Source organism: Canis lupus, chromosome 19, assembly GCF_048164855.1.
Source record: "Canis lupus baileyi chromosome 19, mCanLup2.hap1, whole genome shotgun sequence".
Taxonomy (NCBI): domain Eukaryota; kingdom Metazoa; phylum Chordata; class Mammalia; order Carnivora; family Canidae; genus Canis; species Canis lupus.
The window spans coordinates 51,271,124-51,296,783 of record NC_132856.1 but is presented as its reverse complement, the minus strand read 5'-3'; the positions used below and the strand labels follow the sequence as shown (position 1 = coordinate 51,296,783).

The following is a 25,660-nucleotide window of genomic DNA, read 5'->3' as shown; positions in this document are numbered from 1 at the left end:
CCTTGGTAGCACAATCTTTTAATAGTGCACTTCTGAGAGTCAACCACCTTAAAATATTACATCTTGCAATGTGGAGATTACATGTGTTGGAAAAGACAACTCCAGAAAGACTCTTCAACCTCATTGGAAATGTCTTTTTCAGAACTGCTAACCAACCCTTGGGTTGCCAAACTTCAGGGAACAGACCCTTGAATACATATACATCTCAAGAAAGTACCAAACACTGACCGGACCCACACACCTTCTGGTGGATGGAAGGTAAAGATTTCCCATAATTGAACGGGCCAACATTTGACCAGATAGCTTTCCCAAATGGTTTGGACTGGGACAGTATACCTTTTTCTCACTGTTGCCTCTTCCCACTTTTGTGGAAACACAAAGCCCTTGTCTGCATTTCCCAAACCCTTGCAAAAAAAAATTTTTTTTAACCATGGCCTTTCAAAAATAGTCTAATCATAATCCTGTGAGAAACTTCTCAATAGCTTACTCTAAAGGGTTAGAAGATTCAAAATTCACAAGTCTTTCATCTGAAATGTTAATGGATTCTGGATTCTCCTCCAAATTCTTGATCTCTGAATTAGCAATCAATCCTACTGGGTATAACATATTTGGTTACAGTTTGAGATAAGAACACTCTTTTAAAATTATTTGAAGCTTTGCTGTTCTACCAAAAATTCATCATCTATTGCTTCATGTTTACACCTGTACTGTATCTTCCCAAATGGACGTGGTTAATTATTTCCATGTGTTTTTGCAATAGTCACTATTCTGCATCCATGGCTGCTTTAAGCAGAGACTTCAAAGAGAGATACAAGTTTTGCAGTCATAGAGTGTACCTTCTTCCTGAGTTGGAATAACTGTCAATACTAGCTACTACCAGAGTCTTGGTTCTGAACCATCATACAATTTAGAATTGTCATGTTTCTTTGGTTATATTTGGTTGCCTGTCAAGCTGTTTAAAAACAATATACCCAAGGGCACCTGGGTGGCTCAGCTGGTTAAGCATCTGCCTTTGGCTCAGGTCATGATCCCAGGGTCCTGGGATCAGCCCTGTGTTGGGCTCCCTGCTCAGCGGAGAGTCTGCTTCTTCCTCTGCCTCTGCCCATCCCCCTGCTTGAGTTCTCTCTCAAATAATTTTTAAAATTCTTTTTAAAAATGTACCCAATAAGGTGATGCTGGCTCAACACTCCAAGATGATCACTACTTCCCACCTTGAGAAGACCTAGACTTTAGGGACACCTGGGTGCCTCAGCAGTTAAGCATCTGCCTTTGGCTCAGGTTGTGATCTGGGGGTCCTGGGATCGAGTTCCACATCAGGCTCGCTGCAGGAAGCCGGCTTCTCCCTCTGCCTGTGTCTCTGCCTCTCTCTGTGTGTCTCTCATGAATAAATAAAATCTTAAAAAAAAAAAAGACAACGAAGATACAGACTTTGGAAGGGAAATGCCTGAGAGTTCTCCCCCCTACCCATACTAGTCACTCAAATGTGGCTATAAGTAGTGTACAACTATGAATTTTTCTCTAATGTAGGATATAACAACCAGGGATGCTCCTTCCTGGCACTGAAAGATCAAACCACCTCAGAAAACCTGTCTCTTTTTTTTTAAGATTTATTTATTTATTCATGATAGACGAGAGAGAGAGAGAGAGAGAGAGAGAGAGAGAGAGAGAGAGGCAGAGACACAGGAGGAGAGAGAAGCAGGCTCCATGGCGGGAGCCCAACATGGGACTCGATCCCGGGACTCTAGGATCGTGCCCTGGGCCAAAGGCAGGCACTAAACCGCTGAGCCACCCAGGGATCCCAGAAAACCTGACTCTTAATTGGTAATGCTTTAAGGAAAAAATATCTTATCAAAAGAAATATAAAAATTAAAAAAAAAGGAAACCTGTTGAAAATGGAATCAGTTCAGTAGTAGAAGTTTCCAGCCTTACCACTCCTCCTCAGTTACACACTCAATAGGAAGAGACATATCTTGAAATACCACTTTAGCAACCACCTTTTTATTCCAGCAGGAGGAAGAGTTCCTCCACACCCAGCAACAGTGCAACCAATGACAGTAACAACTCAGCCAATGAGAAGCCACTATATTCTGAACTTCCAGTTTATTCCAACAAATGTTTTGTTCATAACAGCCATTCCCAAGTCCTCTGCTTTATTATATAGAGTATTTCTCTCCTTTGTTCTCCAAAATTGCCTATGGCATTGCATAGCATCTTTGCCCTGAATTGCAATTCTCTCCTATTCTGAATAAACTCATTTTTTGCTGATAAAATAATTGGCAGTTTTTAAGGATGACACCTCATTATTCAAGTCCTATCCTTACCAAAAAAAAAAAAGGAAAAAGAAAAATGTATAAAAATTAAAACTACTTGCATGTTAAAACATACTTTAGTTCATCTATGGATGAAAAACAGTCTTCAAAATGGGAACACTCGGGGTGCTTGGGTGGCTCAGTTGGTTAGGCATCTGTCTTCAACTCAGGTCCTGATCTCAGGGTCCTGGGGTCAAACCCCAGACCTCAGGCTCCCTGCTCAGTGGGGAGTCTGCTTCTCCCTCTCCCTCTGTCTCCTCCTCCCTGCTCATGCACTCTCTCAAATAAATAAATAAAATCTTTTTAAAAAATGGAAATGTTAGCTGTTTACTGAGGGGGAAAAATAACCCATCAGACTTAGAAACCACTGCTTAATGAGTACCTACAGTATTTTCCCACCTCAATGCTTTTGCAAAACTAAGTAGAAATCCCTCAAACAGAGAATCACATTAAGATTGAGCCACTTTTGGGGCACCTGGGTGGCTCAGTGGTTGAGCATCTGCCTTTGGTTCAGGTTATGATCCCAGGGTCCTGGGATCAAGTCCCACATCAGGCTCCCTGCAGGAAGCCTACTTCTCCCTCTGCCTGTGTCTCTGCCTCTCTGTGTGTCTCTCATGAATAAATAAATAAAATCTTTAAAAAAGACTGAGCCACTGTAACTTTTTCGCAATATATGTAAATCAAACCATCAGACTACATGTCTTAAACTTACGTAGTAATGGGTCAACTTTTCTCAATAAAACTGGAGGGAAAAAAAAGCCACTGATGAAGACAACATAGGTAAAATGTTAATAATGTTTCTATTGTGTTGTCAAACCTGGGGGAGTATTATACAGTAATCTGCACCAGGCTTACCCATGTTACTTATATTAGTTTCTTTACAGTGCAGTTTTTAAGTGACTTTGAAAATCCTTTTCTAACTAAAAAGCTTCCTTTATTTTTCATTTATAAGGTAGGTATCTATCTAACCATTATACATCCTCACATGGTTTTGTAAAAAGGTGGGGCAAGTGCATTTTCCTACAATGTTTACCATTCAATGTAATTCTCTCCAGTGAGTTCTTCCATGGCTTCCCATGGGAATGCAGCGATGGCTTTCCCTGATTCTTTAGTTTTTTATATGGTTTCTCCCCCATGTGCACTCTCACATGTCCTTGAAAGACTGTGTGATAAATGAAAGCTTTCATAACTTTCCTTACATTGAGTTTCTCTCTAGTATGAATTTCATGTATATGAACATAATAGGGAATAAAGAATTTACCATATTGTTTCTGTTTATAGTTTCTCTTCAGTGCAAGTTATTTCATGTAGTCAGAAAGAACTGGAGCAATTGAAGACTTTTCCCTATTTCTGACATTCACATAGCTACTCTCCATTATGAGTTCTTTCATGGTTTCGTAAAGAACTAGAACGAGTGAAGGCTTTACTACAATGTTTACACTGATAGGGTTTCTCCCCAGTGTGAGTACGTTCATGAGTTCGCAATGAACTAGGACAATCAAAGGCCTTCCCACACTCCTTGCATTTACAAGGTCCATCTCCAGTGTGCTTGATCATGTGCCTTTGAACGTTTGAGAGGGTAATGAAAGCTTTCCCACACTGCTTACACTCATAGGGCTTCTCTCCAGTGTGAGTTCTTTCATGCTTTTGCATAGAACTGAGATAAATGAAGGCTTTCCCACATTGTTTACATTCATAGGGTTTCTCTCCACTATGAGTTCTCTCATGCTTTTGCATAGAACTGAGATAAGTAAAGGCTTTCCCACATTGCTTACATTCATATGGTTTCTCCCCAGTATGACTTCGTTCATGCTTTTGAAGGGAACATGGAAAGCTAAAGGCTTTACCACATTCTTTACATTCATGAGGTTTTTTCCTACTATGACTTCTTTCATGGTTTTGAAGGGACATGGAGGAACTGAAGGCTTTGCCACATTCCTTACATTCATATGGCTTTTCTCCACTGTGTATCTTCTCGTGACATCGAAAGTAATTTGGACAATCAAAGACTTTCCCACATTCCTTACACTTATAAGGTCCATCTCCAGTGTGCTTCATCATGTGTCTTTGGAATATAGTGAGAGGACTCAAGGTATTCTCACATTCATTACATTCACAGGGTTCTTCTCCTGTGTGACTTCTTTCATGTTTTCTAAAATACTTTGGACAACTGAAGGACTTACCGCATATTTTACATTCATAGGATTTTTCTCCACTGTGTCTCCTTTCATGATTTCGGAAGTATATAGGACAACTGTAGGTTTTACCACATATTTTACATTCATAAGGCTTTTCGCCTCTGTGTCTCTTTTCATGACTTCGAAAGGATCTGGGACAACTGAAGCCTTTACCACATTGCTTACATTCATAGGGTTTCTCTCCAGTGTGAGTCTTTTCATGTTTTCGAAAATAATTTGGACAACTAAAGGCTTTCCCACATTTCTTGCATTCATAGGGCTTTTCTCCAGTGTGAGTTCTCTCATGTATTCGAATGTAACTGGCATAACTGAAGGCTTTCCCACATTGTTTACATTCATATGGTTTCTCTCCAGTGTGAGTTCTTTCATGAATTCGGCAGTAACTAAGGCAACTGAGGGCTTTCCCGCAGTGCTTACATCTATAGGGCTGCTCTCCAGTGTGAGTTCGCTCATGTTTTTGAAAGTTGTGGCGATACCTGAAAGTTTCTCCACATTGTTTGCATTCATAGGGCTTCTCTCCAGTGTGAATCCTTTCATGCTTTCGAATGGACTGGCAATGCTTGAAGGCCTTCCCACAGTGCTTGCATTTGTAAGGCTTCTCTCCAGTGTGAGTCCTTACATGTACTCGAATGGACTGTCGATGCTTGAAGGCCTTCCCACATTCCTTACACTTATAAGGCTTCTCTTCATATTCCTGATATTCATATAGTTTGTGGCCAGTGTGAGAGATCATGTGCCTGCTAAAAGATGAATGATGTCTGAACACTTGTCCACAGAAGCTACATTTACGTAGTTTTATTCCAGTAGGAGTTTTCTTTATCTGCTTATGATTTGGATTCTGGCTGAAGGATTCTCCACATTTACTACCTTCTTTATTTTTACAGGGTCTCTCTATCACATGCCTGTCGTAAAAATGAGAAGCATGTTATTAATGGCTTAATAATTTCCTATTTATTAAATTATTTCAATGACTTTTTACCATTTTTCGAAAAATGTGTATGTTTCCTATGCTTTCACACTGTTTGAAAGTGAGTATATCCTAAGTGTTCTGCAAGGAGATGATCATTGCTATTATCAAAAGTGATAATCATAAATGGGGTTTTTAGGGAATTCCTGGGTGGCTCAGCGGTTTAGCGCCAGCCTTTGGCCCAGAGCACGATCCTGGAGTCCCGGGATCGAGTCTCACAATGGGCTCCCATCATGCAGCCTGCTTCTCCCTCCTCCTGTGTCTCTGCCTCTCTCTCTGTGTCTCTATCTCTATCATAAATAAATAAATAAATCTTAAAAAAAATAAATAGCTTGTTAAAAAAAAATGGGGTTTCTGTGGGGCACCTGGTTGGCTCAGTCGGTTAAGTGTCTGCCTTTGGCTCAGGTCATGATCCCTGGGTCCTGGGATCCAGCCCCACATTGGGTTCCTTGCTCAGCAGGAAGCCTGCTTTTCCCTCTCCCTCTGCCTGCTGTTCCCCCTGCTTGTGCGCTCTCTCTCTCTCTGTCAAATAAATAAATAAAATATTTTGTAAAATAAAAAAATAAAAATAGTTTCTGGATATTTTTCCACATGTTACTATCTTTCAAACACTGAACATCTAGGTCATATTAGGGAAAAAAATTTTGATGAAAATATCCTAAAAATAAATAAACTTAGAAATGCTCTGATTCATTTTATTTGCTTGTTTTTTTTTTAATATGACAAAGATTTTCTCATGGGAACACTGGTTTTGTTTCTTAATTTTAAGTAGGCTCCATGCCCAACATGGGGCTTGAACTTACAACCCTGAGATTAAGAGTTGTGTACTCTACGAACTGAGCTAGCCAGGGACACAGTTCTTACCTTAGATTTGTCTGATGATGTTTATACAGACTTTTACTGTTACAGTCTTCCCATTTTTCCCCTAAAATACAGACCAAGAAAAAGCACACATTATAAAAGAATATTTTTTAGATTCTAGGTCCATGATGAACTGTCATCATGGCTGATTTATTTACTGACATATGCCCTTTCCACCTATCACCTCTTATAACAGCATTGATGAGCGAGTGAGTGATGCTGGATTTCTGGTTGATTAAGTAAGTAAGAATAATGTCATCCCTACCTATTGAGGCCAGGTTCCTGAAGGTTTCCTGCATCACATCTCTGTAGAGTTTCTTCTGGGATGGATTCAGAAGAGCCCACTCCTCCAGGGTGAAGTTCACAGTCACATCCTCAAAGGCCACTGTGTCCTAAAATATCCCATATATGTGTACAGGAGGAGGAGTGAGATGGACAACACTGGTGATCTATATTCAGTTCATAAGAAATTCACATAAGACTGATCTTTCAACATTTATTGTATGACTCGGTCATCAGACTCTTCCTCTCTGGTCACACTTGCTTCCTCATGAATTTAACAGCATCATGACCACAGGAATTCACTGCTACATTTTTATTGTCATCACTTTAAACCTCCATTGCTCCCTACTGTCAGGAAACAGAACACCTTGGAGAAATGCTGTATGAATCAAAGAACTATTTCCATCTTAAGACCATCAATTAATTCCTTGTGAGAAAAACTTTCACCTCCTCCTTAAATACTCACAATGTCACACAGCACTCCGATGAAGCACAGAGTCACAAATGCATGATATTTTATTAACAAAAACGGGGGAAAATGGAAGCTTTTTCTTCTATTCCCATCCCCAAACATGAGAAGCCAGGAGAAGCCAAACTGTTACAAGATCCAGTTGGCCAGTGTGTGCTGAAGTCCTCCAGATCATTACAAACAGTCATATCCAGCTGGATGAACAAGAATATTTTCACAGAAGAGTATAATTATAATTTGTTTATATAATATTTATCAAAGAATCAATTTTATCTTCCGTGTTCTGTCTCATTTCATGGACCAGGAAATATTTAGAATATACAACTCAGACATGAGGAAAAGGCATGACAACTTAGACATCCTCAAAATCCATATATTCATAAGCCTCACAGCTGCCTCTTACCAATTTTTAAGACACAAAGGCACAGATCTTGAGATAAGATCCCAGAAGAGATTTTTTTGACAGAATTGTATGACTGTAACTAGGGCTTGGTGACCTTGAGGAGTATGTAAAGACATGAAATTTACAAGTGACTTCACTGAATTCCATGTTAGTACTGATAATGAATTTGCACATGATGTGAGTCCAATGGTGCTTTCCTCCAAAAACCTCACCAAATCCCTTTTTTTCTGATTTCTGTTGCAAGTGATCCCCAACCAGTCACTCTAGAGGCTCTCCTCCCATTTCTGAGTTCCTCTGTTGGGAAGGCAGCAGGATGGTCCAACCCAAACACAGGAATCCCTCAGTGGATTAATTCCCCTAAATGCTGGTCCCTGAAAGAGATCAATCATGTTGATTGACACAATGATGTCTGCATCTAAGGCACAGAGAAAAGTTTCCACCCAGCAATTTCAATGCTAGAACTGACCTATTCTGTAGAGTGACAGCAAACTAGGAACACCTCTTTTGTTGTGAATCCAGGGAGAAATGAGCTGCCTGGGTCAGTTCTAACAACTCTTTCCACATGGGAAGTGCAGACATGCTCACAAATAGTTCTATTATCTAGTGTGAGGAAGAGAGTGAACATTAGCAGGTCTAAGATTGCTTACCCTTAGAAATCCTGGATGACAAAGACAAAGTTCATCCTGTGTTGGTATCTGGGAACTGGGGTTTTGGGAGTGACTCCACCAATCCTACAGATAAGACTGCCTCAGTGTGCCTGAAGCACTTATGCAAACATTACAGTACATAAACTCCTATCTTCCTTTTGAGAATCTAATTTGTTACAGGTTTGGCAAACAGTGCTGACAGGACCAGGCCCAACAAACATTCCAAGTACTGAGTCTCTATTAAACTTCCGTGGTAGGGCAGCCCAGATGGTTCAGCGGTTTAGGGCCGCCTTCAGCCTAGGGTGTGATCCTGGAGACCTGGGATCGAGTCCCACGTCGGGCTCCCTGCATGGAGCCTGCTTCTCCCTCTGCCTGTGTCTCTGTCTCTCTCTCTCTGTCTCTCATGAATAAAATCTTAAAAAAAAAAATTCCCTGGTAGACAATAATTTACATGTATACTCACAACATGTTGAAGAACTGAGCCCATCCTATGTGATTACACTAAGAGATGACATTTGAAAACTTTCTCCTAACTTATACACATCAATTTCAGTATCAAAGGAGACTAAAGCATATTTAATGATCCTCATGGAAAAATGCAAAAATTGTTTCTTAATGTCAAAGTAGAATGAAATAAGTGAACAGATGCCAACTGTTCTTAACAAGAATTCAGTGTCCCTCAGATGTCACCATTCCCTAATGGTACCTTTATAAAACTCCAGAGTCCCCAAAACAGATTCTTCAGTAGTCAACAGTACTCACACAAGCCCAATAGAAGGAACAAATGCTGAGAACCGGACAGAGACTTCTGAAGAACAAGGTGGTGGTGTACCTAACACACATCAAGGATTTTTAAGCTATATTATTCCAGACAGAGATATAAGCAGACAAGAGTAGAAAGTGCCTTCAATAGGCTGGTATTTAATATGAAATTAGTCAAGGGCAGAGCAGTCATTGTAGCAAAGTTGCAAATATCATGAACACTATGAAAAGGCAGGCATACACTGTTAATTACTTGGAAAATGCATTGTATTCCCCAATATTCCATGGAAAATACCCAATTCACTTTAGATTTAAATGTGCAAGATACCGCAGCCCTGGTGGCCCAGCGGTTTAGCGCCGCCTTCCGCCCGGGTAGTGATCCTGGAGACCCGTGATCCGGTCCTACATCGGGCTCCCTGCGTGGAGCCTGCTTCTCCCTCTGCCTGTGTCTCTGCCTCTCTCTCTCTGTCTGTGCCTCTCATGAATAAATAAAATAAAATAAAAAATAATTTTAAAAATCTTTAAATGTGCAAGATAGGGACGCCTGGGTGGCTCAGCGGTTGAGCCTGTGGCTCAGGGCATGATCCTGGAGTCCCCGGATGGAGTCCCACATCGGGCTTCTGGCATGGAGCCTGCTTCTCCCTCTGCCTTATGTCTCTGCTTTTCTCTGTGTGTCTTTCATGAATGAATAAATAAAATCTTTAAAAAAATAACTGCAAGATAAAACTAGGAAACTTTTAGAATTCAGATATTTTATTGACACAAAATAGGGAGAATTTCCTCGTAAGAAAAAGAGCAAGCCAAAACAAAAACAAAAAGCAAAGAAAAACTGCAAGCCATAAACTCGGAGACACACAAATTCTATTATATTAAAATTAAGATAATTAAAGGCAAACAGGGAAAAGAAAAAGCATCAGCAACACCTGCAATATGAAAGATCAACTGCCAGAGTTAATATGAACAGATACAGATTCAAAAGGAAAAAAGTCAAACATGTTGAACAGAAGATGAAATACGTGTATTAAAAATGTCCATTGGGCAGCCCTGGTGGCCCAGTGGTTTAGCACCGCCTTCAGCCCAGGGTGTGATCCTGGAGACCTGGGATCCAGTCCCTGGTTGGGCTCCCTACAAGGAGCCTGCTTCTCCCTCTGCCTGTGTCTCTGCCTCTCCCTCTCTCTGTGTGTATGTCTGTCATGAAGAAATAAATAAAATCTTTAGAAAAATAATAAAATAAAATAAAAAAAATAAAATAAAAATTTCCATCACCTTGGTAGAGGTAATTGGGAATTAAAATGTCCAGTAAAATAAATAAATAAATAAATAAATAAATAAATAAATAAAATGTCCAGTAGATGCCATTTCACAGTGATTAGAACAAAAAATTCTGAGAAGAAAAAAAAAACTCATCAATTTTACTAATCCCAAGTGTCGAAGACCATTATGAATTGTGAATTGTTATTCAATAAATTGTAAGAATGGAGGAGGGTCAAGTGATTTAATCTACTATTTCCTGTAAATCTGACCTGATCACTATCTACAGCCCAGCAATTTTCAACAATGTCCATAGAATTTTTTTTGTGCATTTGCACGTGGAGACTCATATAAGGATAGCATGCATTAATATCAAAAGATTTGGAGGACTTATCAATAGAACAATAAAGCAAACAGGATAGCAAAGTATTTACCAGTTACCTATTTTATAACTGTTATGGTCAACCGCACAGGCAGGTGTACCCCCACCTGAGATTTGGTTCAGATGTCTACACTGACAACACACACATGCCTAGAGGATATGAAAGCATTTCTTGCTTCCATAATGCAAGTGTCCAGAGGGGGGAGGGCAGGCCTCTCAAGCAGGTGGGAAATGCCTTGGGAGATCAAGGAAAGGAGCCTGGCCTGGGTTTTTTACTGGGGTTTGGAGGTGGGCTAATGTGAGATTTGGGGAACAGGGGCAGGACAGTAGATTGAATCATTTGCCAAAACCAAAGGAAGGACCCCCAGGGCTGTCTTGTCCCCTTGTACAGATGGGGGGCATAAGGGGAGAAAGGAGAGATGAGGGTTTAAAGCTCTCAATAAACATCAAAAAAGGAGTCACACTTCTAGTCTCTGATTGGGCATGTAAGGAGCTTAGCAGCTGGCTTCCAGTCCTCAGAGGACAAGAGCCAAGAAATGTGAATCATCAACTCTTCCATCACAGAACTGAGGTACCAGGGTAAAGTACTGTCTCCAAAATTAGAAAGACAAAAAAGTAGACATTTAAAGATATGTCCAGAATACCCTATGCATTTTAACAAAGCCTGTCCTCAAAACAATCTATTTCACAAGAGTGTAACTGACTGGGATTTTCCCAGAGCCTAACTGACCTGGGAGGAAGGAAATAGCTAACTTGAGTCTCTTCTAGCCTTAGTCTTCTCTCAATGGTGAAGTATTTCTGAGGATGACAAGGTTCCCCCCCACCTCCATGACACCAAGTATGTGATGTCTGTCCCAGTGCCACTTCTCCAACTCTGTGACACCAAACAGGTGTCCCACAGTTCAATTCATTCTAACACTACCACCTAGAGTTCATGTCAGACTCCACAGGTGAAGAGCTCAGTCCCACACACTGGTCCCACCTCAGATGCCAGCCACAGATGGGGAGCCCAACCAGGCTGCTGACATTTCTGCTCAGCCATCTACATATTCAGATTCCCTCCATGTGCCATCACATCTAGTAACTTACCAAAACGATGTAAGAACTCAGCAAAACCCTTTACTTAACTATATTGGTTTACTATAAAGGATACAACTCAAACAGACAAAAGGTAGTGACCCATAGGTCAAAGTAAGGTGGTCATATAGGTGAGGGAAGTTGGGGGGGGGGGCGTTTGCAGAATTGCCACCTCCTCTCTGGACACGCCAACTCCCCAGCATCTAAATGTATGTGTTCATCAACCTGGATACCCTCTGAATCAGGTCTTTAATAGTTTTGACAGAGATTTCATTAAATTGACATAATTCATTAAATCACTGGCCATTGGTGATTAACTCAACCCTATAGACTCCTCTCTCCAGAGGCTGGGAGCTGGGGCTCTAAGTCCCAACCCCTAATCAAGGCTTTGTGTTCCTGGTGTCCAGTACCCATCCTGAAGCTATCTAAGAGCTGACCAAGAGTTGCCTCATTATAAAAAAATAAAAGATACTATCACCCTTATCACTTGAGCAATTCCAAGTGCTTCAGGAGATTTTTGTTAGGAACTAGGGACAAAGATGACATATCTTACTCACTAGTAAAGTCCAGGTACAGAGGTTCCCTAGAGATTCAGACCAAATCATTAGAATGGAGAATGCTTCCCCTCTGCCCACACCTGCCTCTACATCAACTGGACTTTAGTTTAATAGAAATGAAGTACCCTTAAAGAGCTAGATGTTTTCTGGTAACATCAGGAAGAATGCAATGATGCCCTCTCTCACCAGTCCTAGTAAACCTTGTGCTGGAACTCTTAACTAATGCAGTTAGACCCAAAAAGGAAAAAAAAAAAAAAAAAAAACTACACAGACTGGGAAGCAAGAAATAAAACTTTTTAAGTAAATAAATAAATAATACAACTGTTTGTGTGGCAAAGACTGTTGGTTGAGAAAATCTCCAAGAGTCCCAAGTGACAAGAAAAATCCTTTAAACTACAGTTGAGAGGATCCCTGCATGGCTCAGTGGTTTAGCACCTGCCTTTTGGCCCAGAGCATGGTCCTGGAGTCCCGGGATCGAGTCCCACATCGGGCTCCCTTTATGGAGCCTGCTTCTCCCTCTGCCTGTGTCTCTGCCTCTCTCTGTCTCTCATGAATAAATAAATGAAATGTTTTTTTTTTTTAATAAATAAACTACAGTTGACACTTGAACAACTCAGGTAGTTAGGGCCACCAACCCTTAGGCAGTCAAATATCTTTGTCTATCTTTTGACTACCCAAAAACAACTACTGTTGACCAGAAGCCTTAATGACAACATAAAGTCGATTAACATGTATTTTTTGTTATAGGTACTATATGATATATTCTTCCAATAAAGTAAGCTAGATAAAAAGTAATAAAATCATAAAGAAAAATTTATTTTAAAAAAATCTGCCAATGAGCCGCCTGCAGCCTAGGGCATGATCCTGAAGACCCTGGATCGAGTCCCACATCAGGCTCTCTGTATGATGCCTGCTTCTCCCTCTGCCTGTGTCTCTGCCTCTCTCTGTCTCTATGAATAAATAAATAAAATCCTTAAAAAAATAAATAAAAAATCTGCCAATGGGTAGGCCCAGCTGGGCTGGATCAGGTCTGGGCACAGAGGGGTGTGTAGTGACTGTGGGACCGGCCCAAGATGGCCTAGTAGCTTCAGCTCAGCAGCAGTTACAGTTCAGGCCTGAGGGTGGCAACAGCAGCCTGGAGGAACCGTACAGCTGCTCACCTGCCCACCTGCCGAGAGCTACACCACAGGCCCATGCCCCTAGCATTTATGGCCACATCTGAGGGCTCCTGCCCCAGGAGAACCTGGGCCAGGCCCTGCTGCAGAAAGGTTCCCTGTTGGGCCTAGAAGGGGCCCACGGGCTGTACCAGAGGCCAACCTGCTTGTATAGGACTCAGTGGGTGGGGGCATTAGGGTGGGCCTTCTAGTGCATTGCTGACACCACACCTCTCCCACCTCCCCACCCCACCCCCACCGCCTCTGGCGCGTTCCCCCATTTCAGCCCAGCCTCCTGAAGACCAGCCTCCAGCACTCCACCTGAGCACCGGGTTAGTACACGAGTGACCTGCAGCCCTGCCCAGTCCCAGGGTCCCCAGGGGCTGCTGTGCTGAGAGCCGCAGCACCCCTCCCACTGGTATTCAGAAGGCAGCAAGCACTACCTCTGTGCCAGTCACTTTTGATTCAGTCCAGGAGAGACGGGTGTGTGCACCTGTAAATAAATGCCTTGTGGCTTTTGCTATCACCTCTTTAAATTTTTTTTTAAATCTGCATACCCACAGAGTTCAAGACTGTGTCCAAGCATCAACTGCACCGAGAGTAATCAGGAAAGGCTGAAGGAAAAAATGTCAATATATTAAAGTCAATTACCTTCTATAGATCCATGCAAGTATATAGAATCGATCTTTGAGAAAGGACCAAGGGCAATGCCATTCAATAGGAAATCCAGCCTTTACAACAACAAATAGTACAGGGAGAACTAAACCATAAGCAAAAAATAAAATTTTAAAATAAAATCTATACGTAGGTTTTATACCTCTTACAAAAATTAAACGAAAATGGATCATAGATTTAGTGTAAAATGTAAAACTACAAAACTCCTAAAATGTAAAATAGGAGAAAATCTAGGGTATCTTGGTGATTACCTTTTGGACACAACAATGAGAGCAAGATCCAAGAGAGAAAAAAATAAATTTGTTTTCATTAAAATGAAAAACTGCTCAGAGAAAGACAGTGTTAAGATGAAAACACGAGCCTGGACTGGCAGAAAATCTTGGTAAATCACTTACCTAATAAAGAACTGGTATCTAAAACATCCAAAGAACTCTTAAAATTCAACAAAACACAAACAACCCAATTAAAAATGGGAACTAGATCAGAACATGCACTTCTGCAGTGATACAGAAATGGTACAGGGGGATCCCTGGGTGGCTCAGGGGTTTAGTGACTGCCTTTGGGGCCCTAGGGCATGATCCTGGAGTCCCGAATGGAGTCCCGAATCGGGAGCCCTGCATGGGGCCTACTTCTCCCTCTGCCTGTGTCTCTCTCTGCCTCTCTTTCTCTCATGAATGAATAAATAAAATCTTAAAAAAAGAAAGAAAGAAATGATAAAGAAGCACATGAAAACAATCTGAAAATTCTGTGTCGCTGGGAAACTGCACATAAAAGAAAGAGTGATCACCAGGCTCCTGGGTAAGCCCAGATATTTGTTTTTTTGTTTATTTGTTGTAATGCAAGAGCCTGAATTAAGCAGATTGCTGAGGCATTCACTTCAAAGATGGGCATTTCAAATAAACACGTTGCCAGCCTGCCAGCTTCACTAGATAACAGGCGGCTGCCTTCCACCAAAGGATCCTTTGATTGATTTCAATAACTATTTGGGCTACTTGTTTTTTCTCTTTCCAGCACTTAAATTCCCGCTCTGATGTTTTAAATTCACCAAGGGACACCTGAGTGGCTCAGCAGTTGAGCATTTGCCTTCAGCTCAGGGCATGATCCTGGGTCCAGGGATCCAGTCCCACAACTGGCTCCCTGTGGGGAGCCCGCTTCTCCCTCAGTTTATGTTTCTGCCTCTCTCTCTCTGTGTGTCTCTCATGAATATATAAAATCTTTTATAAATAAATAAAAATAAATAAATAAATTCATCAACCAAGAGAGAGCTCATGAAACCCTAGGCGCCCATCCTTACTCCAATAGAGGCAGATCCCAAGCCTCCTGTGTCCTCCCTGCCCCCTTCCCAACTAATCTGAAATCGTTGTGTGACCCCAGGTGTGCTGTGTAATTAACAGGTTCTTTAATAAACCCATTTTTCTCAGTCTCCTGATGGTTATTGCTGCAAAGTGTCTTGCAATCTCAAGAACCACAAGGGCCGATCCAACCACAACACTGAGTACTGAAAGGCTGAGACCCGCACAGAACAGTGGGCACTGTTGGAAGGACCACATGATTGCCCTCAAAATTCATTAAGAAAAATGCCCTTTACCGGCACCTTGCTTCTGCCATCCAGGAAAGGAGCCCTGCTTGCTGGGAGCCTGTCACACTGCTAGTGCTTTAACATGTTGCCTCTGTTTTGCACTGCCAGCTGTATCCTACCCCTTAAAAGGTCACAGCTGCCATACTAATCAAATGATCTCCCTGGAGCAGCAAGAGTTGAGGCCTCCTGTTCTAATGGAACAATTAGATTGCTAATTCTAAAGGCCTATTAAAGGACTATTAATATGCATAAGAATCCTCCACGCCTGGAGGCTGAGAGAGCCTTGAATCACAAGGCTATTGGCACTTCTCAAAAAAGAGGCTCTAGGCTAAAGGCTCAAGGAAAAATACTTCTGTATTTGAGCAGTTCAAGAGAACTCCAGCTGTGACCACTGAGTCTGTGGTCATGCCTGGACTGGGAGTCCAAGCCCAGAAGAGTGAAACAGTCCTGCAAAAAGAAACCAATGGTACCACCAGGGGAAAAACACAACAGAGGCCTATAGTGTCTGTGTCACCACCCCAAGCACTGCAATGGCTCTTCATCCCCTGACTGGATGGGATACAGGACCACTCCCTGGCAGAGTGTTGTTTAAAAAAAAAATTAATGGACAAATATAAAGGTCATCAATATCTGGTTTCTTTTTTTTTTTTTTAAAGATTTTATTTATTTATGATAGTCACACAGAGAGAGAGAGAGAGGCAGAGACACAGGCAGAGGGAGAAGCAGGCTCCATGCAGGGAGCCCAATGTGGGATTCGATCCCGGGTCTCCAGGATCGCGCCCTGGGCCAAAGGCAGGCGCCAAACTGCTGCGCCACCCAGGGATCCAATATCTGGTTTCTACCCAAGAATCCAGAAGAGGGACACTGGCTCCTTGATAAATGCTGAAGCCCATGGACATTTCCTGGGCGTGCCAACACTCTGGACCTTTTGTTCTAGAGGCCTAAGGGCTTTTCTCCAAGACCCTGTGTGTATCACACAGGTGGAAGGAGACAGCAGAAGTCTCTTGGGACACCCTGGAGAAGAAAACTGCTAAGAGGGTTCACTCACAGCGACATCTCCAGAAGTGTCTGGGAACAACATACCAGATGAACGTAACAGGAGAACATCTAGAAGTAGAAACTGAGATCAAAAACTATACCTTAACTAAAATTCAAATGTTCCTTGAAAATTTTATGCAGCAGGAAGGAGAGAGGGGACTTAGCTGGCTAATTTGCGCGGTTTCTGATTAGTTGGAACAGGTTCTGAATTGCTACTCACAGCTGCTAAAACCCATCAACTGGCTGCTATCTCCAAAGCCCCTAAAATCCAGTAAGTTTCTTAAAGATCCATCTGGGCTCTACGCTTCTTCCCACTGAGATACTACAGATCCTATGCTCCATCAGCTCTGCCCTTTAGAGGACAGAACCAAGAAACACACTCACAAGGCATCCCTGGCCACCAATGGAATCCCGGTAAGGGATTATCAAGGCCTCCCATGAGAAGAAAGAGGGAAAGGAGAAGGCAAAGGCTCCCAGAGCCACCAATATTCATGCCAGAGACCGTCTCCAGACCTGGGTATGTGTTGCATCACTCTAGGCCCATCCTGACATTATAGTGACCACAGGGAAGGCTCACAGAGAAGGGAAAACGTTATGAAAGTCCTCCTCCCTGCTGTGCAAAACTGGCATGATCCAATGGATTTAAGAATTCCTCAACCCAAACTCTCCATTTCCCACCCTGAAGAAGCCCCGCTGGACCTTGAGTCCAGAGAATTATTCCTTGCAAGGCGCTCCCCCTAATTATAGGGTGGCACTACTACAATTTAACTGGAACTGTCAAAACCATCCAAAAGGCACTAAACTCTTCCCTGTCCCTTGAAGATGTAAATCTTACTATGCCTTTGAAATGTAAACACCCCAGGAAGGAATGAAAAATGTCTAACATCACTTGCAGACAGAAGAAACAGAGGTCGGGATGCCTGGGTGGCTCAGCGGTTGAGTCTGCCTTCAGCCCAGGGTGTGATCCTGGAGTCCCCAGATTGAGTTCCACATCTGGTTCCCTGCATGGAGCCTGCTTCTCCCTCTGCCTATGTCTCTGCCTCTCTCTCTCTCTCTTTCTCTCTGTGTGTGTCTCTCAAGAATAAATAAATAAAACCTTAAAAAAAAAAAGAAACAGGTCACTAATTAGGCTTAGCGAGTATGTTAAATTACACGGAAGCACTGTCAAATCAGTGATGATAAACTTTCTTAGGTCCTAAGATACAGGTGAATGTTATTAAGGTAAGCGTTCTAGAAATTACATGAAATTCCTAAAAATCTGCCATGTCTTGGATAATGTTATCACCCCTAATTCTTGGAATATTGTGTGCCACAGAAACAAATTTTCTTGTATTATAACGAACTCTCACCAGATCTTTAACCATGGCCATTTTTAAGTCTTTTGTCATTTACAGACAGCCGTTTTATTCTGATGATGCTTTTGCAGAAGTGTTTCAGCTTCAGAAATATTCATGGAAAGGACTCTGACAAGTACTCAAGAATACAGGTCTCTGATAACTTTCTTACCATTCCACTGACCTGGGTAAGAATTCACACAGGTATAAGGAAAAACTGGATCTGTAAAACTGCTAACCAAGGATCAAGATCAAGAACTAATTACATAGGACTAAGTTAACTGATAAAGATGATTAGAATTTTTATGACTTTTTATTTAAAATACGGGGATTCTTAGACCATCAGACTTTGCCTGCAACACATTGATTTGAGTTAATTCCTCCTATCTCGAGGTCCTCAAAATATCCTGAAGTTCCTGCACCTGCCAGGAAATGACCTTCCCTACGAACCTGCTATTAAGGCTGCTGGGAACCCCATAAGGTACCAACCCTGATTTTTCCATGGGGCTTTATTGGCTTCATAAAGCTGTCTGGTCATATCTGAATCTATGTACGTCTCTGTTAAGCAGTCAAGACTTGGTAACATAACCACTGTTTTAAATTGTGTTCTTTTACAAGGAGACTAGATTCTTTATTTTATGTAAATTAATTATATCATCATGACAATACGAATGCTCATTAAAAGTTTCTGAATTCTAGAGGGATCCAGTAGGGAGAAAAGGTGATTGTTTCATCTTTGTTCCCAAAGGTATTCTTTACCAAATTTCTGTAAGTCATAGCTAGCTTAAGAGCAAGGGTTTCCTTGTATCTAGAAAACAAAAGATTAAAGAATCCCAGTATTTAATTTTATTTTTTTTAAGATTTTATTTATTTATTCATGAGAGACACAGAGGCAGAGATATAGGCAGAGGGAGAAGCAGGCTCCCTGTGGGAAAGCCTGATGTGGGACTCCATCCCAGTACCCAGTATCACGACCTGATCCAAAGGCAGACACTCAACTACTGAGCCACCCAGGTGCCCAAATAAAATCTTTTTTAAAAAAGACATTCTATATGGCCAATCACTATTCTTATTGCACTTATGTAAATATCAGACCAAATGTATTAAAACTGACTTAATTTGCAAGCAAATTAGTTTTATTATCGTTCTCTTTGATAGCAAAGGGAGTGACTATACAGAGAAAAATTAAGTCACTAATACCCCTTTACAGATACTAGATTCTAGTTATGTTCATTATCTTTGAGGTTTTGTTTCCTACCTATAAACTAAACTGGTTGCTAAATTCTTGTTTCCTCCAATATCTGGCTACAACTCTCCAAACTAATGTTTCCAATTTTTCTCCCATTTTTCTGACCTGGAAAGAGCACATAAGCTAAAGTGGGACAATTTGGCATAAACTTGAAGGAAACCACTACAACAGCTCATATATATATGGTCAATCTCAGTGTCAGTGCTGTGTGGGCCACTCAGAAAGACCACAAAACATTCAAACTACAAGGCAGGGAAATCTATCAGACTGCCCCCGCCTGCCCTCACTCTGTCTAATTATGCTGCAATCCCAACATCTAGAAGCATCTTGACTGCCTGCTTTCAAAACTCAGATACTGAAATTATAATCTGCTCCAATCATTAACCAGATTTTCCTTTGTTTCCACAGAAATGCTTCCTAATAACCCAACTCAAATACTTGTACCATATAGGCCTAACTTTGGGAACCAACTTGCATCAATGAGACACAACCTTTACCTGAACTGATCCATTCTCAGGACTAAGAGACTATATCAATGAGCAACAGAACTAATCTACCAACTCAGGACAAGTTCAAACCTACCTAAACCAGATGGCCCATGATGTTAAAATATTCCACAATATTACCCAATTCTTTGAACAGATTTCCAGGGCCCCTGAGACCACTGATTTAGTTTTATTATGAGACTCTTCAAGTTTGGGACGATGGTTATGGATTGGACCTCAGACTACTGTCTGTTCAATTATTACAGAATTTGCTACTCTAATCCTACTTAGAGGTGTATTTTCTGGGTTTGGATAAATCCTATCCCTGACTTCTAGCAGATTAGCTAACCAGGCCGTTAGTTATAGTTCTCACCGTTGACTCCAGGCCTCTGCTTCAGAAGGTGGATGGTAACACAAGCCGGGACAGTTTGGGTTTTCTCTTTTTTGTAATGCAAGTGCCTGACCTAAGCTTTGATTGCTGAGGCATTCACTTCAAAGAAGCATCCACTTCAAAGACAGTATCTAGAATAAACACATTGCCAGCCACATGACTAGATAAAGAGCCAAACCACCTCCTTTGTTTTAGAGATCTTGGTTGATTACAGTAACTGGCCATTCAGGCCACTTGTTTTTTTCTCTTGTGATTAAAATTCCTGCTCTTTAAGTTTTAATTCACCAATAATGAGTAGTCAATAAAACCACAGCTCCCCCTTAGACCAATAAAAGAAGAAAGCAAGCCTGTGTACTGTCTATCGGGACATGGATGATGTGTAGCCCTGGGTGTGCTGTCTAATTTCCAGATCCTCTAGGTTATAAAAAAAAAAATTGTTTTCAAAGTTTCCTGTTGGTTATTGCTGAAGAGAGCCTTACAAGCAGAATAGGAACCACAAGGACCAGTCCAACCACAGCAATTGGTACAGACAAGCTGAGACCAGCACAAAACATAGGCAAATGGGGATGTCTGGCTGGCTCAGTTCGTAGATCACGTAACTCTAGATCTTGAGGTTGTGAGTTCAGTCAGGCCCAACATTGTTTGAGACAGAGTTTACTAAAAAAAAAACAAAACAAAACAAACACAGGCGAATGGATAAACAATCACTGGTAAATCCACAGAATGATATATTCTTCAGTTATAAAAAGGAATGAGATTACAAAGCCAAAAACACATGGAGAAACCTTAAAATCATATTAAGTGAAAGAAGCCAATTTGACAAGGCTACACACCATACAATTCCAAGCATATGACATTTTGGGAAAGATAAAAGTAAAAGATACTAAAAGATCTTTGGTTGCCAGGGGATGAACGAGGGTGGAGGGGTGGGGAACACATGAGATTTTAGGACAATAAAAATATTCTCTATGTTACAGAAACGATGAAAACATGTTTTTTCATGTTAGCTCAAGACCTGAGATTGTATGAGTCAACCCTAAAGTAAACTACTTCAAAGTTGGCTCATCAAATTTAACAAATGCACCAAAGTAATACAAGACATAAAATATACGACAGGGATGCCTGGCTGGTTCAGCTGAAACAGCATGCGACTCTTGATCCCTGGGTCATGAGTTCAAGCCCCACATTGGATGTAGAGATTTTTAAAAATTAATGTTAAAAAATGCTGTTCATAAAAAGAAATATGTGTGTATAGATATGTGTGTGTATATATTTCTTTTTATGAACCCTTCATATATATGTGTATATATATATGACAGTGTCCAGGCAGAGGAGTTATATGGGAAGTCTGCACTTTCTGATCAAATTTTCTGTAAACATAACTGCTCTTTAAAAAAACATAGGGCAGCCTGGGTGGCTCAGCGCTTTAGTGCCAATCTCTCTCTCTCTCTCTCTCTCTGCCTTTCTCTGTGTGTGTGTGTGTGTCTCATGTGTAAATAAATAAAATCTTTTAAAAATTAGAAAAAGTAAAGTTGGGATGCCTGGGTGGCTCAGAGGTTGAGCACCTGCCTTCGGCCCAGGGCATGATCCTGAAGTCTCAGGATCAAGTCCCACATAGGGCTCCCTGCATGGAACCTGTTTCTATGCCTAAGTCTTTGCCTCTCTGTGTGTGTGTCTCTCACGAATACATAAAAATCTTTAAAAATTTTTTTTGAAAAATAAAGTCTACAAGCCAAAAAAAAGATGAAGACAGATGCATTAATATTCATCCCTAATGACAGAAACAGAACATCTTTCATTCATTAATCTGAACTCATTTCAATAACCCATTATGGCGCTCCTTGAGGCCTGCATCCCAAGACTTAGAAGAGAGGACCAACTTCCATTTAATGCCTTGTTCTACATCCCAGCTTTACATCCCAGCTGAGAAGGCATGAAAAGCAGTAAGTTTGCCTAAGCACCATGTATAAATGGGGAGGTGTCATCCCTGAACTCTAGGAACTCCCATTGATTTTCTTAGGTATGCCCAAGGAGCTCCCCAGGGAGCCAAAGGGGATGGGAAAGGGGGGACCTCCTCCAGCACCAAGGCAGCTCATCTTTTTTTTACTATGTTGCCTCAGAACATACACATACAAAAACTAATCTAAAAATAACAAATGACTTAACATGTTAAGATGAACTTAAACACGTTCATCTTATATCTTAACATTCATGTGATTAAACAGATCACAGATTCTACTTGGTTTCCAGAATTTTCTACCTTTCTTCACACTCTATCTCTCAATCAACTTACAGTGTAGGAGCCCAAGTCTGTCGGAGGGCCAAAGGGCTGCCCTCGTCAATCAATAAAGAAATCCAAAGGAAAGAAACCCTGGACTCAGCACAGATGAGCAGCCTGCTTCCCCAGGACAGAAGGAAAGCCCACATTCAGAAGTTTCAAAGGGAAAGCTGCAAAGAGGTACTTCTAGAAGGTTCCACATTCTAGACTCTCCTGGTGGAGACAGAAGCCCTGGAGTGGCTCAGTCCCTGGTGACGGAGGGTAGGGACACCTGAGCAGTCACAGGAATGACTTCTGGGATTCCCCGTACACCCATCCCACCCCGCAGCATGATGGATCCGCTCCCTCCCTGAGGCCTCCATTCATTCTCACAGGTGTGGAAACTTTCAGCAGGACTCAGTTCAAAGTTCTGACCCAAGTAACCTCCCCAGTCACTGACCCTAATCCAGGACACAGAATTCCTGACTTTCACAGACTTCTTCAGTGTACATAATTTATACTCTGAGTGCATGTACGCAGCTACCTTCAGAAAGGCATTACTGCCTCATCCCCCCAACAGTGATGCAAATGCTATCCCAGAATTCCAAGAGTGGGTAGCTTCTCTCAGAATAACGGCTCCTTCCCTGGTGGGTGAGCAAGTAGGTCACCTGCTAGAAGAAGGACCCCCAGAACCACTGGGCCTTCAAAAGTTATTTGCCTTCTCCGGTTTAAAGGGATCTTAGCTTAAGGGGGACCTAGCTGGCTCAATCCAGAGACACGCAACCCTCCATCTCAGGGATTGTAAATTCAAGCCCCACGTTGGGTACAAAATTCACCTTAAAAAAAAAATACAAGACCTAATAAGGGAGTCTCGGCTTAGAGACCCTGACCTCAAACTTCTGCTTCCTCCTGAAAGTGAGCTGGACACCACTAGTGTTTTATATCACCAGAACCCACAATTTGAAGAGTCCAGCAAAATCACCCAAACCCAGTGCGCTTATGTGGAAAAGAGGGACGAAAACTGTAAGGCACTCTACTAGTTCAACAAGAACCTCCACCAAGTAATTCTTGCATTCCTGGGGGGGAAGGGTGTTATTTACTACTTACACGGCAAGTAACTGTTTTATAAATTCTTAATCATACTTGAACACTTCTGGTCTGCAAATCTAAGCCCTGGAAATCCATTTGAACTCATCCGGAGTAAAAGAACCAACCTCAGAAGACTATTAGCCATGCTGGGGCATGAAATGGGAAACAAGAATCTTTTAATACGCACAATGTAGTCCTGGCGTATATTTCTCTGCAGTTACCTCTTTCTTGCCTTTTTGGAAATATTTCATACTGTCTTTCAAGCTCTTACTGAGTACGTGAATTTTTAAAAACTGAAAAACAAAGACTAGAATAAAATGAATAAATCTTTTTTCTTTCTTTCTTTTTTTTTTTAATAAATCTTTTAAAAGCGACTTACTCAGAGAGGGGCAGCGCGGGCCTGAACTGTGCTGACAAGGACAGAAGACCCGGGAAAGTTTCAAAGAGGTACCACACACACACACCCCCAAAGTACTTCCCACAGGGTGTCGGTGCCCAGGACACGTCCTGGGGGAGGTGGGGAAGCACACGGATTTCAGACAAAGTAACTCCGGGTGATTATTCTCGGCGTTTCTCTCAAGTAAAATATCCACACAGAAAAAAGAAAAAGAAAAAAAAAAAAAAAACCAGCTACTCATTGACTGTGGCTAAACAATGAACTAAAATACTGGACCTGTTTGAAACAGACCCGTGGGACCAATGGTTGATAAGGATGCCGTGAACTGGCCAAGGGAAGCTGGCGTGAGCGCCGGCGGGAAGGAACTGGAAAAGGAGGTATTTATTGCCTGCCCAGGGGAGAGCTGGGCTGAGGGGGCAGGGGCCGAGACTGCAGACCCAGCCTCCCAAACATCTGGACCGCTCAGGAGCAAACGGGCCCCCCGCGGGGGGAAAAGCAGGGACCGGGGACCCCACCGACCGCAGCCGCTCCCACGCACGAACGAGGAGTCACGACGGTCCCCTGACGACTCTCCTCGCCGTCACCGCACAGTCGGAGGAGACGCGGCTGCGGGCGCAGAGCTGCCCTGAGGCTCCAGGGCCGAAGTCCCTGCGCGCCGGAGGGGATCCCAGCCCTAGGGGCGCCGCGGACCCGCAGACTCCGGAGGTGACCGCGGGGGTCCCGCCACAGCCAGTTCCGGCCGGTTCCAACCGGCCCCTCAGCGCCCGTCTCTGCACCCCACGAGGCACGCTCACCATTGCAAGGTCTCCTGGGTTCCCCGGCGGCCCTCCCTAGAATACGGCGCACGGTCGGGCTCACGGCGCGACAGAAACAGCGGCAGAGCAACGTGGCACCTTTAAATACGGGCGACCCGCGATCCCCAGGGAGGCTGAAAGGAGCCGCGACGTCCGGGGTGGTGGCGGAGCGTCGCCCCACCCACCCCCGCCACCGCCGCCCCTGATTGGTCAGCTCGCAAGGCCTCGCCCCCTCACGCCTGAGTGACAGCGGGGCCGGAGGTTAGGTGTCTGAGCCGCACCGCGGCCGCAAGGCTCCCGGTCCCGGAACGTGTGCGCCGGAACCTGGAGCTGCCCTCACACCGAGAAGTCTGACCTTCCCTTTGCAGACACAGACACTTAGACGTCAGCTCTCCAGACGCAGTAATTAGTCTAGCTCTTTGTTGACCACCAGGGTCTGACATGGCAGTTTTGCCAAAAAGGTGCACGAGCAGGTAACCAGGGATGCACTAGGTGGGCGCTCTTCCAAAACGTCAGTCAGATTCAGGAAAACATCGTTGGGACCAAACACAAACCATCGCTTCAGATGAAAAGTGACTTCTGGGTTTAAAGTGGGTTAACTTTTAGAAAATGCTTCTGACGTGAAAAATCTTGATCCATCCCTTTCTTGTGATTACACGATTTAATCCATCTTATCAGAAAACTGGGTTTCGATAAAATAACAATCCTGCTGATTGGTGAGTCTAGGATCCTAGAGAGTAGGCTTCATTCTGACAATGATGGAATCACTCCGTGCAGGCATCCTCTGTATACAGCAGACACACCGACCATTTCTGACCGTTTCCTCTCAATTCCCTGAGGTCACCTTTAAGATTATCTGAGTCAAACTGCCCCCACCTAAATCCTCCCACACTGCAGCAGTATCTCCACCATGCCCAGGGACTGAGAAGCTTCCCTGGAACCATCTATCAGGTGGCAACTGGAGAGGAGAGCTAAAGGACCATAACTGATCTCAGGGTGGCTCAGTGGTTGAGCATCTGCCTTTGGCTCAGGTAGTGATTCTGGGGTTCTGGG

The 25,660-nt window shown here is 42.7% G+C and overlaps 1 protein-coding gene across 1 annotated transcript; it reads right to left on the bottom strand.

The window, feature by feature from the left end:
• Positions 1-2,081: 2,081 nt before the first annotated feature.
• LOC140610760 (uncharacterized) lies at positions 2,082-24,785 on the bottom strand. Its single transcript, XM_072787160.1, has 4 exons — positions 24,608-24,785; positions 6,601-6,727; positions 6,339-6,399; positions 2,082-5,409 (listed from the first exon to the last, which is right to left on the bottom strand). The coding sequence occupies exons 1-4, from the start codon at positions 24,608-24,610 to the stop codon at positions 3,675-3,677; spliced, it is 1,926 nt and encodes a 641-aa protein (XP_072643261.1). The 5' UTR covers positions 24,611-24,785; the 3' UTR covers positions 2,082-3,674.
• Positions 24,786-25,660: the final 875 nt, after the last annotated feature.